This window comes from Syngnathus acus, chromosome 1, assembly GCF_901709675.1.
Source record: "Syngnathus acus chromosome 1, fSynAcu1.2, whole genome shotgun sequence".
In the NCBI taxonomy this organism is placed as follows: domain Eukaryota; kingdom Metazoa; phylum Chordata; class Actinopteri; order Syngnathiformes; family Syngnathidae; genus Syngnathus; species Syngnathus acus.
Window position 1 is genome coordinate 14,528,646 of NC_051087.1, and position 18,835 is coordinate 14,547,480.

Below are 18,835 nucleotides of genomic sequence, written 5' to 3' on the forward strand. Positions count from 1 at the left end.
ACCACACGAGGGAACCCTTTATTTTTATAAACCTCTCATGCATTTTCTTCCATTTATCCGGGGTTGAGTCACGGAGGCAGCAACCCAAACAAAGAAGCTGAGACTTTCTCTCCCACAGCCAATGCATCCAGCTCTTCTCGAGACATTCCCAAACCAGCCATGAGACCAGAGCCTTAAATTTGGCACAGGGTGTGGTCTAAATATATGCAAAATTGGGTGGACGGGTGTAATTTTTGCAAATGTACTATGCAAGTCGGCGTATACAAGGAAGGGTACGCTCATTAAACTCAGAATGCTGGCAACCTAAATATGTCTGTGGACCTTTGACGGTGTCATAGCAGGCATACATATGCCTTGGAGCAACTTTCTGACATCAAATTGTAATCTGCTGGACATATCTTCAAGGATTTTACATGCTAAATTGGCAAACAGGCATAGTGAGATTTGGGGCTTGTACTGAGGTCAATATATGTCAGCTTTTCCGCATGTGCCGTCTATGAAAATACAGCCCATAGTCTGTTTAGTATGTTCTCTGTCTTGCCCAGGAGGTATGTGTACTAAACACCTCACCACTAAGGAAGCATCGGAAGCCATTTCATTTGGCTCCTCTCAATGGCGGAGAGTGGTTCTACTCTGTACACCTCCCAGATGAACAAACTTCTCACCCTATTGAAAGAGAGAGCCCAGACACCTGATAGGGAAATGCATTTCAACTGGGTGTATCTGCAATCTCATTTTATTTTTTGTTCACAACCCAGAGCTCGTGAATATTAAGGAGAGTAGGAACAATGATCAACCGGTGAATTGAGAGCTTTGCTTTTCAACATTGCTCCTTCTTCACCAGGAGAGACCAAAATGTGGACTACATCACAGAAGACACTGCACTCGCTACATTTCCCCCCTCACTCATTTACAGACGCAAGATACTTGAGTCCCTCCGCTTGGGACAAGATCTTATTCATATACATTGGGTTGTTACACTGCTCAAAATTGGATGGCCACTGGATAAATGCTGGCCTTTATCCCGCAGATCAGATGCTCAGCGTCTCTTGAGGTCTGTGAGGCAGTAGGCTGTTCTGCATGATAAATCTGACTGAAGCCAAGCTGAGCTTCCCCTCATTTGAATTACCAGCAGCCTCCACTCCTGCTGGTGCTGCTACCAGAGCACCGTGAAGAAACCCATAGAGATGTTTGTAAAACCTTATTCAGGCCGTCACAAAATTATAATAATTCAAAACTAGTGACATTGTTCTTAACCCCCCTCAAACTATTTGCAGCCTTTCTGTGAAATTCTGAACTTTTTCATTGATAAAATTGCTAACGCTCGTGCACCCTTTTCAAACTATTTGACCTCTTGGTTGACAGTGTTAAATTCTTTTGAAACTGTTTCCTTGATGTTTTTAAAGGACATGGCTTGACAGATTAAGCCGTCCGACTACTACCCTCATGACTCCGTAAGGAGGTCCTCTCGAGTATTGGTCAAAGGGTTTGGGCCATTAACAGCAGTCTGTATTCTAAACATTAAAAGACCCAAAACTGAACCTTGTGGAACTCCTAATGTAACATGACACCAGGAGGATTGAGCACCACTGACAACTCTCTATCTGTGATTAGATAAGTATGACGCAAGCCACTTTAAGAAGTTGCCATGAAATCCGTAAGACACTCTTCACAAGGTTCGTGGGCGGGCTTGAGCCTATCCCAGCAGTCTTTGGGTGGAAGGCGGAGGACACCCTGAACTGGTCGCAAGACAATCGCAGGGCACACATAGACATACAATCATCCATACTCACAATCATGCCTATGAACATTATAAAGTGGTCAATCGGCCTACCATGCATGTTTTTGGAACATGGGAGGAATGAATGGATGTCTAAAACGATTCTGAAGAATTGCCCGATACAGTTTTTATACTTATGATTGAAATAAGATGACATGCAACACGCACATTTCACTGAGCGCTGAATCTGTCTTCTTGCGCCTCAATCAAATCCACCAAAATCATATTACACCATCTGTGCCACTACTGCTTTTTGCCACTTTAAAATCTACCGTAATTTTTGGACTATAAGTCGCGGTTTTTTTCATAGTTTGGGTGGGGGGGCGACTTATACTCAGGAGCGACTTATATGTGTTTTTTTTTTTTTCAAAAAATTTCAAAAAAAAATTTCAAAAAATAAAAAATGAAACCGCGATAAACGAACCGCAATGTAGCAAGGGATTACTGTAATTTGAATTTCAAGTGACGACAGCAGCGCGAAACCATCTGCGTCACTCCAATTCATTAAATCCATCAATCGTCCTTTGTCAACAATGCTAGTGCGCGCCGCTGACGGCTTTTGCACTTAAAACTATTCCACAGGCCCATATAACGATATATAAATTATATATCAAATAACTATTATATAAGCAATAATGTTATCAAACCATCTGTGCACTCTAAATCATTAAATCCATCGATCAAATTCCTCGTCCTTTGTCAACATCGCCGCGCGTGCGCCCTGACGCCAGCCTCGTCGTTATTCCACAGATTTACTATATAACTATATTGTAGCGTTAACAAAGCTCAAGGAAAGACGTGGGTTTGGTAAACGGCTCTTTATTTAACAAAACAAACTTACAGGCGTGTGGCGGCGTGGACGTCCCAGCCACGGAGAAGTGGCGAGAGCTCCATACGATAGGATCCGGGCGTGCGTAGAAGCCATGACAGAGGCCCCATGCACCGTCCTCGGACAGCCACCCGGCTGAGCGCCGGGCCTCGACTTCCATCCACGGAGCTGAAAGGCAGCTCGGTAGAGTAGGACCGGGCGTGCGTAAAGCATTGTCCGAGCCACCATCCACCGTCCCTGGACAGCCACCCGGCCGAGCGCCGGCGCCCGACTTCAATCCACGAAAGTGAAAGAAAGCTGGACGAGTGACGCGCGACGTCGCGCTGCTGACGTCAGCAGCGCGACGCGACGTCGCGGTCGCGCGTCAGCAGCGCAACGGTTGTTTACATAAAGGACAAAGATCGACTCGTCCAGCTTTCTTTCACTTTCGTGGATTGAAGTCGGGCGCCGGCGCTCGGCCGGGTGGCTGTCCAGGGACGGTGGATGGTGCTCGGACAATGCTTTTACGCACGCCGGTCCTACTCTACCGAGCTGCCTTTCAGCTCCGTGGATGGAAGTCGAGGGCCGGCGCTCAGCCGGGTGGCTGTCCGAGGACGGTGCATGGGGCTCGGTCATGGCTTCTACGCACGCCCGGTCCTATCGTATGGAGCTCTCGTCCCCTTTCGTGGCTGGACGTCCACGCCGCCACACGCCTGTAAGTTTGTTTTGTTAAATAAAGAGCCGTTTACCAAACCCCGTCTTTCCTTGAACTTTGTTAACGCTACAATATAGTTATATAGTAAATCTGTGGAATAACGACGAGGCTGGCGTCAGGGCGCACGCGCGGCGATGTTGACAAAGGACGAGGAATTGATCGATGGATTTTAATGATTTAGAGTGCACAGATGGTTTGATAACATTATTGCTTTAATAATAGTTATTTGATATATAATTTAATATATCGTTATATGGGCCTGTGGAATATTTTTAAGTGCAAGAGCCGTCAGCGGCGCGCACGCATTGTTGACAAAGGACGATTGATGGATTTAATGAATTGGAGTGACGCAGATGGTTTTATTAACGTGTTATTTATGTAATAGTTTTTGAATAACTCTGAATTTTACGTCAGGGCCGTTCTCAGCTCTTAGTTTGTGTTTATGTCACGTTAGCATAGCTATCGTTTAGCCTGTTGTTGCTCGTTCATGACTGTTCTTGGTGTTGGATTTTGTCGAATAAATTGCCCCCCAAAATGCGACTTATACTCCGGAGCGACTTATATATGTTTTTTTTCACTTTTTTTGGGCATTTTATGGCTGGTGCGACTTATACTCCGGTGCGACTTATAGTCCGAAAATTACGGTAGTCTACTTTTTGTCACCAAGTTTCCACATGGCCTTTCCACCTTGTAAATTTGCGTAGTTTTGGATAAACTCTAAAAAATTACAAACAGTTTCAAGATTTTCTCAATATTTATTTACAATAACGATGTTTATTTACAATCCCGTTGTACTCTACAGGGCATTTTTACATTGCACAGAACTACAAAATATTTTTATACGTATGGGTTGTTTTTAGACCTTAAATTTATTTTCTTAAATCTAGATTCCACTCTATGTGCAAATACTTTCCTTGCAGTATCTGACATTTCTTTCAGTATTGTCACTAAGTATTGTCTTGACATTGCCTAACGTTTGCCTTCTTATCCCTGGTATCACTTTTGTTTGGGGGTCAAACTCTTCAGTCTACTGAATGCATGAATGACGAGTGTTCAATCTGAGAATACTGTTGTAGTGAGTATGCCCAATGTTTTTGCAATCATTTTTTTGGGGGGCGTTGGTCTGAAATATGTACTTAATGTTCCATCAGTGGCACTTTGAAATATAAATAGCTTACCTCCATAGTGAGCTCTCAGTAACACTGTGGAGTTGAAGTCAATAATTTGGTCAGCATCAAAAATCACCTGCAAAAACATGACATAAATAGATTATTTAAAATTTTGAACACTGGAGTGATTAGTTCTACCATAGTTAATTGTCCTGTTATTATTCAACATATAATATGGATCAACATCTTGTTGAAGGTGAGAGCTACCTCTTTGTGATTTTGTGTGATCCATATTTTATGGCAATGTGATTCATGTTTTTGTTTATAGATCATTTTCATCATTACTTCACTGCAATATAAATACAGTAATCTCTAGTTTATCGCAGATAATTGGTTCCAAGACCACCCGCGATAGGTGAAAATCCCCGATGTAGAGAAAATATATTGTTACAATATCCATAAAAGACTTTTATGAACCTTTATTGTATTTTATGGTATTTATAAGCACTGTATATTGTACTTTTAAATGCTTTTTTGTATTTTCAAACACTTCAGTAAACATTTTAAGTCAAACTGATTTTCATAAACATTATTTAAATAAATAGAAAAAAAAAAGAGTAAATACATTGTTACAATATCCGCACAAGACTTTTATGAACCATTATTGTAGTTTTATACACAGTTTTTTTTTTTTAAATTTTATTTTTAAACACTTTTGTAAAATTTTTAAAGTCAAACTGACGTGAAGAAATATGCGTATTTATTTAAATCAATAAGAAAATAAACATGAGTAAATATATTGTTACAATATCCACACAAGACTTTTATGAACCTTTTTTGAAGTGTAAATGTGTCTGGCTCCTCTCTGCTCGTGCTGGCCGGCTGCTGGCATCCGCACAAGACTTTTATAATTTTATAAAGTGGCACCGCAAAAAGCCGCAACGCAACGGGGAGTCGCTGATGGTGTAGGGGTGCACTTGCCTGTCTTGTGTATTTCATTTCATATGACGGTGTGAATGTGTGTGTGTGTGAGACTCCGCGATGCACCAAATCTATCCGCAATGATTGTTTTAAAAAAAAAAAACGTGATAGACCGCGGCCACGATAGGTGAACCACGAAGTAGCAAGGGATTACTGTATACAACCTTAACACTTCAAGCACAAAAAAATGTCACATGGCATTTGTAGCTGTAAACAATTACCGTAATTTTCGGACTATAAGTCGTACCGGAGTATAAGTCGCACCAGCCATAAAATGCCCAAAAAAGTGAAAAAAAACATATATATGTATATAAGTCGCTCCTGAGTATAAGTCGCCCCCCCACCCAAACTATGAAAAAAACCGCGACTTATAGTCCGAAAATTACGGTAGTCACTGTATTTATACAAAAATAAGCATGGTAATCCAATCTATCCCCTATCATTCATGTGTGCCCTTTCCAGGAGCTGTTTGTAATTGGAGTAGTTGAGAAAGTGTGTGACTTAAGTGACTTTGTTAGAGATTTCCACCAGCATGTCATTCCTGTGAGTACAAGCTTAACAGATGCACCTCGGGTGGAATTTCATTGCTTGGTTGGGGCCTGTGTGATATCGCTTATTAAGCATGAGGTAACATCTGCAGTCCTCAAAATACTCAAAACGTGCAGTGCATTTGGCCAGCTTTGGGCTATTAAAATGTGCAGAGGAAAATAACCACGAGGATAACAGTATTAGTAAAGTGTGTTTATTAAGAGTGATTTAGGAAGAGCATGTTGTCAGTGTAGTGGAGAATTGGCCTGGGGAATGAATAACCTTAAATGTCTAGACTAGACTAGACCTTTGCATGCTAATGACTGAACAAATGCTTTCAGCTGCCCAGCTGAGGCTAAATTGACACTTGCTCCACACAGCTTTTCACTTCCACTGGATTCATTCACTTCCTCCTCCACATTCTTTTTTGAAGTTAACCTGATGTAAACTGACATACAGTCAAATACTTCGTCAAATGTTCTCAAGGTCATCCAATTAGGAATTTGACCTGGATTGTCCACCAAACATCTAAAGCATGCATTTAAAGTTGCATAAACCTCTAGAGTTCAAACCAAAGTCTCACATGACCTCACACATGCTGTTAGTGTAATAACAAAACTTTACCTCAGTGAGCAATAATGGGTCACCTTTAAGGGTTTATTCTGGCAACATCATCTAAAATGATCCATTCAAACAAGTAAAGAAAAAAACTATTTACATTGAGGTCTCATATATGTATGTACTAAATCATCTTTTCCATGCACAAAAAGCCAGGTCAAAAAATGTTTTAATGTCGACGCTATGTTTTAAGTGACAATAACATTCACATTCTTAACTGTCATACAAGTGGATATGTTAATCACTGAATGTCAGATCTGTGCATACGGATGGGTCATACCGGGCCCTTCCCATCCACAAGTTTATGCAATGCACAAAAAAGACCAAAGCAAAACAAAAACACCATGTGCACAGTTAGACTGTAATCACTCATCCTCTTAAAATGTAAACTGCATGTTGTGCAGTTTAACAACTTACTCCTGACTGATGCCAAAGTCTAACAACCTTTTTTTTCTTTTCATTTTTGATGTCACTGTCATCTTTGTAGGTCAGTGGTGGCCAACCCGCGGCTCGCGAGCCGCATGCGGCTCTTTGGCTAGTTTCATGCGGCTCTTTTACGTTCATATCAACATTTGTGTTTATTCTTCGTGCGTATTTGCTTCGCTTGAGTTCAATATGGTATTTTGGTCAAACGCGCATGCGCGTGAGGTGAAATCCCGCAAAGGAGGAGGGACAAACAGAGCGATTGGTTTTGCTGGCTTTTTAATGAATGGCGACTGAGACTACGGAGGCCCATTAGGTCCAGAAAAGCTGACAAGACGCTTGCCAAAATGGCAAGGAAAAAATGCACAGCTAAACGAATATATGACGATGAACACAGGACGTTTTTAACAGAGTTAAAGTTGTTTTTTGTTGACCGCTATGGCAAGCCATTCTGCCTGATATGTCGGACGTCATTGGCGCATTTAAAAGCTTCAAATGGATCAGCGCCACTTCAGCTCACTTCATGCCAATATCGATAAGGACTTTGCAAAAGGGACTGAATTTCGCAAGCACAAGTTTGGAGACTTTGAAAAGTCAGGCAGAAAAATAGGTACAGTTTTTCAAAAAAATTACGAAGCACTCAGAGACTGTCACACTTGCATTGTTTCAACTGGCTTGGAACATTGCACGGGCTAAAAAGCCATACAATGAAGTGGAGTTCGTTAAAATATGCCTCAGTGACGTTATTGAAATCTTGTCTCCTGAAAACGACAAACTAAAACGAATGGTCTGTCCCGCCACACATAGTAAGTGAAAAACCTTATTATGTTTTTGTTTGTGGAATTTGTTGAACTGAGAGTTTGTCTGTGTGAGACAATGCACACAATGTTCATTGTTGAAAATGTGGTCTTTGGTCTGTGGTTTTAGTACTGTAGGAGTCAATTTGTCATTATCATGTTGGTGCGTGACATAATAATGTCACACAATAAATTTGGCTGAGCAGAGGGGTGTGTGTGTGTGTGCGTGTGCGTGTTTGTGTGTGTGTGTGGGGGGGGGGGTGTTCATGTGTGCTCATGTGTATGATGTGGCTCTTTGCGATGACACAGTAAAAAATGTGGCTTTTAGTCTCTGACTGGTTGGCCACCCCTGTTGTAGGTGATGTCACCAGACTGTATGGTAAATGACTATACATAGTATTTGAATTGCTACAACAAATTTTGGAGGTTTATAGCCAGTTTACAACCTGTCAGGTTATAGTGTAGTGCTACGTTGTCATCCACAAACAAGCATGTTACAATTCCTCTGTTTCATACATATTAACAATGTTTTTTGCATGTAAAAGCAATACTTTTAATTAAATTTGACCCTAACTTATGTATTATGTGACGTAATTTTCGGACTAAAAGTCGCTCCGGAATATAGGTCGCATTAGCCATAAAATCCACAATAACGTGAAAAAAAACATATATAAGTCGCTCCGGAGCATGAGTCGCATTTTGGGGGGAAATGTATTCGACAAAATCCAACACCAAGAACAGACATGAACGAGCAACAACAGGCTAAACGATAGGTATGCTAACGTGACATAAACACAAACGAAGAGCTGAGAACGGGCCTGAAGTAACATTCAGAGTTATTAAAACCAACTATTACATAAATAACACGTTTATAAAACCATCTGTGTCACTCCAATTCATTAAATCCATCGATCGTCCTTTGTCAACAATGGGTGCGCGCCGCTGAATATTCCACAGGCCCATATAACGATATATAAATTAGATATCAAATAACTATTATATAAGCAATAATATTATCAAACCATCTGTGCACTCTAAATCATTAAATCCATCGATCAAATTCCTCGTCCTTTGTCAACAACGCCGCGCGTGCGCCCTGACGTCAGCCTCGTCGTTAATCCACAGATCTAGTATATAACTATATTGTAGCGTTAACAAAGTACAAGGAAAGACGTGGGTTTGGTAAACGGCTCTTTATTTAACAAAACAAACTTCCAGGCGTGTGGCGGCGTGGACTTCCAGCCATGGAGGTGGAAGAGAGATCCATAGAATAGGACCAGGCGTGCGTAAAAGCCATGACCGAGCCCCATCCACCGTCCCCGTACAGCCACCCGGCCGAGCGCCGGCCCCCGACTTCTATCCACGGAGGTGAAAGAGAGCTCTGTAGAGTAGGACCGGGCGTGCGTAAAAGCCATAATAGTTTTTCAAACCTTCTGTGTCACGCCAAATCCTTAAATCTTTCAAACTCTTCATCCTTCGTGTCACTTAGAAACAAAGCCGCTAATGATGCCGGTAATACGTGGGGCCCTTCGTCATCTTCGTCATCCCGTGATCAATCTTTGTCCTTTTTGTAAACAACCGCCGCGCCACACCGCGTCACGATGCTGACGTCACTTGAAATTCAAATTACAGTAATCCCTTGCTACATCGCGGTTCGTTTATCGCGGTTTCACTTTTTTTTTTTTTTTTGAAAGTTTTTGAAAAAAAAAACATATAAGTCGCTCCTTATTATAAATCGCCACCCCACCCAAACTATGAAAAAAAACGCGACTTATAGTCCGAAAATTACGGTACTACCCAAAATCTAAAATAACAAAACATTTTTGTATGACAATTATTAGATGATACAATATATGGGATATATTATCAATATAAATGAATAAATCAGGTTGTAACAGTATTTCATATTATGGTTTTATAAAAATCGCTCAATATTAACTTTATATTTCACTTTTACACCACACAACCACACGTGATAATGTTATATTAAGAATTACCTCTAGGCATAAAGGGTTTTTGATGGTGTCAATTTGACCTTATTTCTATTTCTATAATTTCCCTTGGGAAAATGCGCTCCAAAATCCGAAAGATCAGAGATCATTCAGCACACAGGAATGGGCTGTATTCATTCATTCATTCATGATTTTGAGTCTCAAGATAAAAGTGACAAAGCAATCACTGCATTTCAATGTGCACAAAGATGGAGCTTTTGCGGCCCTCATGTCCCTTGTGGCTAATATATTGTACTCAATGCTTGAGTGAAAATAGTTGAGTACGTGTCTGTACACTGTACAGGGAAGACCTGTAAAACCAACTAATAGGTGGAGGTATAAGTCTCGGCTTCATTAGTTGAAGGGCAGTGTGCATATGGGGCCTTCTGTCTCACACATATGGAGACAACGTGGGCAGTCCTCAGTGAGAGGTCCTGTCAGTTGGACTCCCACTGGAAAGTGCATATGCTCCATCACAGTCCATGCCAATTAGGCTTACGGGCTTTTCCTACTGTAAATACAACAAAGTCAGGGCCAGCAGAGATGGCCTGCTGTCAGAGCTACCCTCCCCAATATGACGCCTTTGGTGAGATTTTATTTGGCACATTTCATTTCTTCATTTGGAATTTACAGTGCATATGCATAAACGGAAACTGAATAGTATTGTTTCAAATCAGTCTTCAATTCATAAATAGCACCCGCTTTTGGAATAAAATGATTTAAAAGATTATTAGCGTTATTATGTTTTAAATATTGGCGATTGGCTGGCAACCGGTTAAGGGTGTCCCCCGCCAACTGCCGATGACCGCTGGGATAGGCTCCAGCACGTCTGCGACCCCCGTGGGGACAAGCGGTATAGAAAATGGATGGATGGATGGATGGATGGATGGATGGATGGATGGATGGATGGATGGATGGATGGATGGATGGATGGATGGATGGATAAAAATTAAAACCCCTCTCCGTGAGTCGTCACCTTATTGTGGTGGAGGGGTTTGCGTGTCCTAATGATCCTAGGAGCCATGTTGTCTGGGGCTTCATGCCATGGCAAAAGGGTCCTAGGTGAGGGACCAGACAAAGCACGGCTCACAAGAACCCCTTACAATGAGTAAAATAAATGGACCTCGTTTTCCCTCGCCCGGACGTGTGTCACCAGGGCCCCCTCTGGAGCCAGGCCTGGAGGTGGGGCTCGAAGGCGAGCGTCTGGTGGCCGGGCCTTCACCCATGGGGCCCGGCCGGGCACAGCCCGAAAAGGAGACGTGGGTACCCCTTCCCATGGGCTCACCACCTGTGGGATGGGCCAAAGGGGTCGTGTGCAGTGAGCTGTGCAGTGGCCAAAGGTGGGGACCTTAGCGGTCCGATCGCCGGCTGTAGAAACTGGCTCTTGGGACATGGAATGTCACCTCTCTGGCTGGAAAGGAGCCCGAGCTGGTGTGCGAGGCAGAAAAGTTCCGACTAGACATAGTCGGACTTGCCTCCACACACAGTTTGGGCTCTGGTACAAGCCCTCTTGAGAGGGGCTGGACTCTCTTCCACTCTGGAATTGCCCACGGTGAGAGGCGTCGAGCAGGTGTGGGCATACTTGTTGCCCCCCGGCTGGGTGCCTGCACATTGGGGTTCACTCCGGTGAACGAGAGGGTAGTCTCCCTCCGCCTTCGGGTGGGGGGACGGGTCCTGACTGTTGTTTGTGTCTATGCACCAAATGGCAGCTCAGAGTACCCACCCTTTTTGTAGTCCTTGAAAGAAGTGCTGGAAAGCGCTCCTTCTGGGGACTCCATCGTTCTGCTGGGTGACTTCAATGCTCACGTGGGCAATGAAAGTGAGTCTTGGAGGAGTGTGATTGGGAGGAACGGCTCCCCCGATCTGAACCCGAGCAGTGTTCTATTGTTGGACTTCTACGCTCGACACGGATTGTCCATAATGAACACCATGTTCAAGCATAAGGGTGTCCATGTGTGCACTTGGCAACAGGACACCCTAGACCGCGGTTCGATGATCGACTTTTTAGTCGGGTCATCGAATTTGCGGCCGCATGTTTTGGACACTCGGGTGAAGAGAGGGTCGGAGCTTTCAACTGATCACCACCTGGTGGTGGGTTGGCTCCGATGGTGGGGGAAGATGCCGGTCCGACCTGGCTGACCCAAACGCTTTGTGAGGGTCTGCTGGAAACGTCTGGGAGAATCCCCTGTCAGGAAGAGCTTCAACTCCCACCTCCGGTAGAGCTTCTCCCACGTCCCGGAGGAGGCCGGGGACTTTGAGTCCGAGTGGACCATGTTCCGTGCCTCCGTTATTGAGGCAGCCGACCGGATCTGTGGCCGTAAGGTGGTCGGTGCCTGTCGTGGCGGCAACCCACGAACCCGCTGGTGGACACCGGCGGTAAGGGATGCCTTCAAGCTGAAGAAGGAGTCCTATCGGGCCGTACTGGCCTGTGGCTGCCTGAGGCCTGTGGTTGCCTGAGGCAACCGATGTGATTTTCGGATAGCCAAGCGTAACGCGGCTTCGGCGATTGCTGAGGCAAAAACCCGGGCGTGGGAGGAGTTTGGCGAGGCCATGGAGAATGACTTCCGGACAGCTTCAAGGAAATTCTGGTCCACCATCCGGCGTTTCAGGAGGGGGAAGCAGTGCACCATCAACACTGTTTACAGTGGAGATGGCGTGCTGCTGACCTCGACTCGGGACGTCGTGAGTCAGTAGGGAGAATACTTCGAAGACCATTTTTATAATTATTAGCATTATTATTTTTGTTGTTTATCACTAAAACAACACTGGCAAAAACAGGTTGTTATGATGACGCAAGAAAAAACACGACAGGCACATGCCGGCAACCAAAAGACTACCTAAATTCAAAGGCTCATGTATTTTAGCCTTATCACATCTACATTTATACTAGTAGCAGTGACGACCACGGCGAGGTAAAGTGACACTTTGTCGCTAGATTATTATGTCCACTAATACTCGGACAATACAGTGGAAGCAAGAGTATTTATTTAGCCACCGATTGTGCAATTTCTCCCACTTAAAATTATGACAGAGGTCTGTAATTTTCATTATTTGTAGCCTACACTTCAACAGTAAGAGACAGGATATGAAAAAACTGAATGAGTGAATGAATGAATTTATACTGAACTCCAAATAGTCAATGCATGGATGCACACATACAAATTGCATAGATCCTCCTCCGCATATGTTACACCTGTGCTGGTTTAAATGTGATATAATGTAAATCAAAGGCACTAATTGCAATAACAGTAAGAGGAGGGTCATCTTAAAGGTGCAGGTGACATGTCAACCGATGCAAAATGGGAGTTTTTTTCCCTTTTCTTTTATTCCTCTGGGGGAATCCTGTGAAGGAACCTTTTTCACGATTCTGAACAGATTCAAATGATGCAATACTCTCAAAAGAACTGCCATGCCCATCATTCGTGCACAAAAAGTGATGGACCACTTTAGCTGTAGTTGTGCATCTGTGCCTTCTTTCCAACAAGTTGCCGTTTTTAGATTTTTGTCCATCTTGGGAATCAAAGCTGTTCTGACTTCAGAGTCCAAGTGCTTACAGTCTGAGCTAGTGATGCCCTGAACCAAAACAATTTATTCTACCCGTGTGTGTGCATGCGTATGTAACAAGTTGCAGTTAACAGGAACCTCCGCTACTGTTTGCTTTACTTCTCAATTGGTTGCACTCCGCCTTGCTCTCAGACAGAATTTGTTCAGTGCAGTAATCTTGGGAATAATGAAACTACGCTGTTGTTAGGGTGAATGAAGAGAGGGGGCATTGAATCGGATTGAATTGAATTTATTCGTTTCAAAAAGGCAAACCACACATAACCAATCAAATGAAAACAAATACACTCAAAAGCACAAGCAAGGTGAAAGTCATTCAAACGATGACTCTGTACAAACAACAGATACAAACAATCCACTGCACAAAATAGGCAGAGCCTACCTGTTTGGATTAATGGATTAATAACCCATTTCATTTAATGATTGTTTTACAGCTGTTACATTCAACAGCCACTCACCAGGGGCGGCAGGGAGCTTCTGCAGTCCTTCCATCCCCAAATACACACATGTAAATTAAAAAGTTTAATTCCTGTTTTTAACATCACGTACCTTCGTGTTTGCCTGCTGGTCAGGGCTAACTCAGAAACACTGAGCAAAAGAATATGCAACAAGCCATGTAGGTTGAGTTAAAACTCTTACGTGTTGTAGACAATCTATGACAAATCATTAGCTAACCTAAACATAATGTTTATGTATGAAGCCATTAAAACTGCACACAACTCCAAATGACAAGGGAGTTTTTCATTTCTCAAAATGTTTTACGCTTTACTTGTTAACATTCTGCACAAATATAAGAATTGTGTGTTGAATCCGAATCTGAATCTGAATCTAACCCAAACACTTACGAACATATTGCCAGTATGACACTACTAACATTTGAACTACCTTTCTTCTAAAATAACAAAATAAAACAATACGTATGCCTAAATTTAACCCCAAAAATTGCTGGCTATTAATTTGCAGTAAATTAAAAAACACATTTTTTTTTCTTTTTTCTTAATAAAGAGACAAATGAATGAGCTGAATTAAAATGAAAAAGAACCATGAAATATGAGGTCAATGGAAACACAATCGAAGAGTGTGTCTTTGAGATTATAGTGTGTATGAGAGGTAGAGCTGTGCGATACATGAAATGTTGGTATCGCCAATACCAATGCCAAGTACTTTTAGGTTAAAAAAAATTATGCTATTTAAAATTGCTTGTCCGATTAAATAGCATGTTTTGTGCAAATTGAATGTCCTTGTTGAGTTCTTAACCATACCATTGTATCTTCAATGGAAACATACCTGGATTGTTGTTTTAAGTCACAATGTACAAAGTAGCTGTTGATGTTCATTAATTCTGAGAATATGGCCAACAAGCCTGATTTTTCTCTCTTTCACTGTTTCGGATAGGTTGCAATGTCCAGTTCTTTTCAGGATTTCTTCATTATTTATTCTGTCTCTGTATGTTACTTTCAGTTTTCTTCTCAAGCATGTTAGCTGCATGACATCTAGTCACTGTACACAATATTTATTTGAAAATGACTGAAATCATAGAAATAAATGTAAAGGATTGATACTATCTGTTTGGTATTGATGCGATACCTTATACTCACATTACTCTCAACAGTTGGCTCAATCTGCACAGCCTGAAAGAGAATTTGGTTTAGGGTGAAGTGGAATGTTCTGAATTCTGAGGCACACAAATATCTGTTAAGGGTTGGGCTTATCCCCCGGTTCTGCCCAAATTGTTATTTCTAAAAAGGTGCATATTTTTTGGGTCCTTAGGTGTCCCTAAGTACGAATATGCCGCGCTTTTTTGGTTATGACGTCGCGTATACGAAATATGCGGCATCTATATATAGACTATGTGCTGATACGTGCACAAAAATCGGAGCATTCTGACGATTTGCAAGTGTAACGTGATGTAATTTATTTGAATGTTCAGAGATAGTTGTGTTTTACACGTAACAGCTGTCTGCAACATGAAAGGGACCATTTCCACAATTTTCAATGGGCGTGCATGTGCAACGGCGGCCGTCATCCCCAGGGTATGGGGACCAGCCGTAAGAAAATGCCGAAGTTTCTATGAACACAAGTGGCTTTCATAGCCGTATTTATTTGCAACAAACTTTCAACAACAAACTTTCAAACTTGCGGTACCATAAACGCAGATATAAACTGTAACTCAGCAGTGATGATGTTCAGCCTTGCGCCGCCACTTCCGGTCAGAAAACGGATCACGCGACCAGTGCTTCTCACACATTTTATTCCGGCTGGTGGTAAGCACGGAAACACTTCACAGTGCACAGTGCCACGCGGCACTTGGAGCACGCACTGGACGGACGCGACTTGCAAGTCGGCAGTGCGCACTTTCGGCCTTGCGCCGCCACTTCCGGCCAGTGCTCCACCTGTGTCGAAGCCGGAGTTCATCGGCAACTGCGCACCACGCGCGGTCCTGCCCAATCTCCGAGCTCGAGTGGCGCTGGTGCTGCAACCAGAGTTCGGGGCCACCTCGTGTCAGAACTCAGCAGAGACATCCGCCGTGCTTCATCCAAGCCGGTGCAGCACCCATGCATTGAAGACGGCCGCGTCCAGCATCCAGGTGAATATCGGCCACCACCACTTCTTCCCGGCGCATGTTGATGCGGTAGAGCCCGATTGCTCTGTGTCGGCGTGGTCCGTGCCGCCCATGCTGCGGTTGTACAGCTGGACAACAAATGGCTGGTCCACTGCCACCTTCTTCTTCTCCTGCCTTGACCAGCATGACACCTTCTGCAGAGGATGCTCAGCGGCGAGGGTGGAGGCGATGGTGACCACGGCGTTATCCTTCCACCGAGTGAGCGCAATCTTGTTTGCCGTGTCGTACACGACAGACACGGCACCACGCGGCTTCCTCTTCATAGCCTTCTGATCTGTGATCGGGCAAGAGGGCGGGATGCGGTTTTCTCGGATCGTCCCCGTGCAAGCGTAGCCCCGCCTGCGCAGCTCTGCAACTAGCGGGAGGCCGGTGAAGTAGTTGTCTATGTAGATGCGTAGCGGAAGTGCACGCACAGCATCGGGGAGGTTGTCCAGAAGTCGAAGGAGCGTGCCACCGCCCTTGCCGAACTTGCGTTCCACTTCAGAGGCATCTACACTCGCCCCCTGGTAGATGTCGAAGTGGAGCAGGAAGCCGTTGGTCCCACTGTTCAGGCACCAGGCCTTGAAGCCGAACCGCACCGGCTTGTTTCGGATTGCTTGCTTGCATCCGTGTCTTCCAAAGTATTCAATCATTGCCTCGTCCAGATCAAGATTGCAGTCCATTGGATACGCCTCCCCGAACCGAGCGTTGAGGATGTCCATCATGGGACGCAGCTTTGTCATCCGGTCGCTGCTGTTTAGGTGCGCGTTGTCGGCACAGTGAATGTAGCGGATGATCTCCTCGAACCTGTTGCGTGACATGGCCCAGCGACGAAGGGCGCAATGGAGATCTTCATCTGTGTTCCAGTAGTGTCGGCGACTGGGGAGCTGGTGGTAACCCGAGAGCAGCAAGATCCCCACCACGCGCTTCAATTCTCCGATGGTGAGCTGGAAGTTGGAGTCAGTCACCGCCGCATACTTGATGGTCTCTCGAACAAGGTGAGGATATACATCAGAAAGGAAGAAGTCCAGCTTCTGAACTGCGCTCTTTCCAACCAAAATTGTGGGGACGGCGAGAGGCCTGGCGTCCGGGAATTTTGTCAGGCGCGTTTTCTGTTGGTTCAATTGTAGTCCAACGCATCTTTCTGCGAGCGTTTCTTTGAGGTGGAGGCCTGTTGGGGCTCCTCTTCTTCCTCAGTGTCGCCATCATCATCATCTCCGATCACACGTCCGTCGGCGAGGACCACCACGGCGGGAGCGCTAAGCTGCCGTCCCGAGAGATTATTGAACGTTCCTCCGCAGTCTTCCTCGCCCGTGTCTTCGTCAGACTCCACACTGACCACGGGTGGAGCAATAAAGATTTTATCCACAACTGCGTCCTCATCTTCGATTGCATCGAGGACATCCATCGCCGACTGTGTACCCATAGACGCGGAAAGTCTATGTATAGATGTTTCGCATAAAACAATATATAGAGGAAATACGTTAGGGCGTATCATCACTGCAATCACATATGTCAATAACCATTATATGATAATTGTTCCCTAAAAGTTTCACCCCGCTATCTCGAGTCTATCATAATTTCCCGGAGCTCACCTTTTTGCATCTTCCATCGGGAATCGCGATCGTCCGGCTTCGCTCACTTAGCACGAGTGACTCATAAACTGGAAAAATGTCAGCGCTTCCGGGTTCGACAGGTCAAAGGTTGGTTATAACCGGATACAATCGGCACGAATGCTTGTCGTCATTTGAGGGCGTCGGAAGCTGCGGAAATTGGAGCGTCTACATGCAGACTAAAGGCTGAAAGGGGCTAACCCCTTCCTTTCTATACATGTAAAATGCAATATTGTTAGAAGAGGCCTTTCTGGCACATGTGATTAGCTAGGTAGCTTGAGCTATGCCGTTATCTTGCTGTGAGCCTTCTCTTGCTTTCTGTGGTTTTCCCTTTTCTATGACACTCTTTGCACACATGTTGATCTCAGTTAAGACTGCACGGTCACACATTATCCCACAGGCTAGGCAGACTCGCCCCCTTGCAGGTGGGCAGCCAAGTGTAGTATAAGAGTCGGGATCTTGGACCTTGTGCCATAATCATGAAGAGAAGGCTCCACAGTTGTGTCTCGATCTTTCTACCATACATTTAAGAGTTAAACAGAGAAGGCAGCCTCCTGGTAATTACTATTAGCATAGCATTAAAGATAAAGAACTAGGACAAAATATAACAATACTACTGGTAAAAACCTTGTTTTGTAATAAGATGATCAAGCACCACCACCCTGGGAGTCTGGTGTTAGCAAAATAAAGAGTACACGACTGCCCCCAAATAGTGCTCAAATCAAAAGCTCTCCTAATATGCGGTGGTACTGTTAAGAATCAAAAGTACGACGTAATGAGGCACTGGTACACAGCAGCAACAGCAATCAGTCAGAAGAATTGAAACAAAGCCGTCAGACTCAACACACTCCTGCTCCATTAAGTGCTTGGTATATTTCCATCACCTCATGATACTGATCTTGATGAGGATACAACACAGCTCATTCAAGAAGATGCTGCACAACATTCTATAGTGTTTGGCTTGTATGAACCAGGTGAGGCAGATGGCTGTGGGCTCCCAATTGAAACAATATATTCATAAGCAAATGAGCAATCCTGAAAAGCTGAAAGGAGAGCATGTGATTAAAAGACGTTGGGAAACTTCCTTCTTTGCCTTTTGTGCAGGTGTTGTCAAAAGCATTGGGGAAAAAAAAACATACTGCCCTGCATCAAATTGTTTTCCAGGAAATCCCCTTGAATGGAGTTGTGAATAATTAAATACCCCTCAACAGCATAATAAAATAATTTTGATTAAAAATGTCTTTTCAGAGGAAATGAGTTTGAAACACGTTTGCAGAGTGAATTTATTATAATTGAGTCAAAGGGGTGA

General features: G+C 43.9%; 2 protein-coding genes across 7 annotated transcripts in view; both read right to left on the reverse strand.

Annotated features, from left to right (window-relative positions):
- Positions 1-18,835, reverse strand: part of LOC119124434 (VPS10 domain-containing receptor SorCS1) — a 202,788-nt gene that overhangs the window by 109,492 nt on the left and 74,461 nt on the right. For all 6 annotated transcript variants that reach the window (XR_005098277.1, XM_037254438.1, XM_037254429.1 and 3 more), the window contains exon 2: positions 4,482-4,548. The gene's annotated coding sequence lies outside the window, so the exon portion shown is untranslated. The remainder of the gene's footprint in view (positions 1-4,481; positions 4,549-18,835) is intronic.
- LOC119122141 (piggyBac transposable element-derived protein 3-like) lies at positions 15,844-17,339 on the reverse strand. The gene is made up of 2 exons (XM_037250350.1): positions 17,050-17,339; positions 15,844-16,993 (listed from the first exon to the last, which is right to left on the reverse strand). The coding sequence occupies exons 1-2, from the start codon at positions 17,337-17,339 to the stop codon at positions 15,844-15,846; spliced, it is 1,440 nt and encodes a 479-aa protein (XP_037106245.1).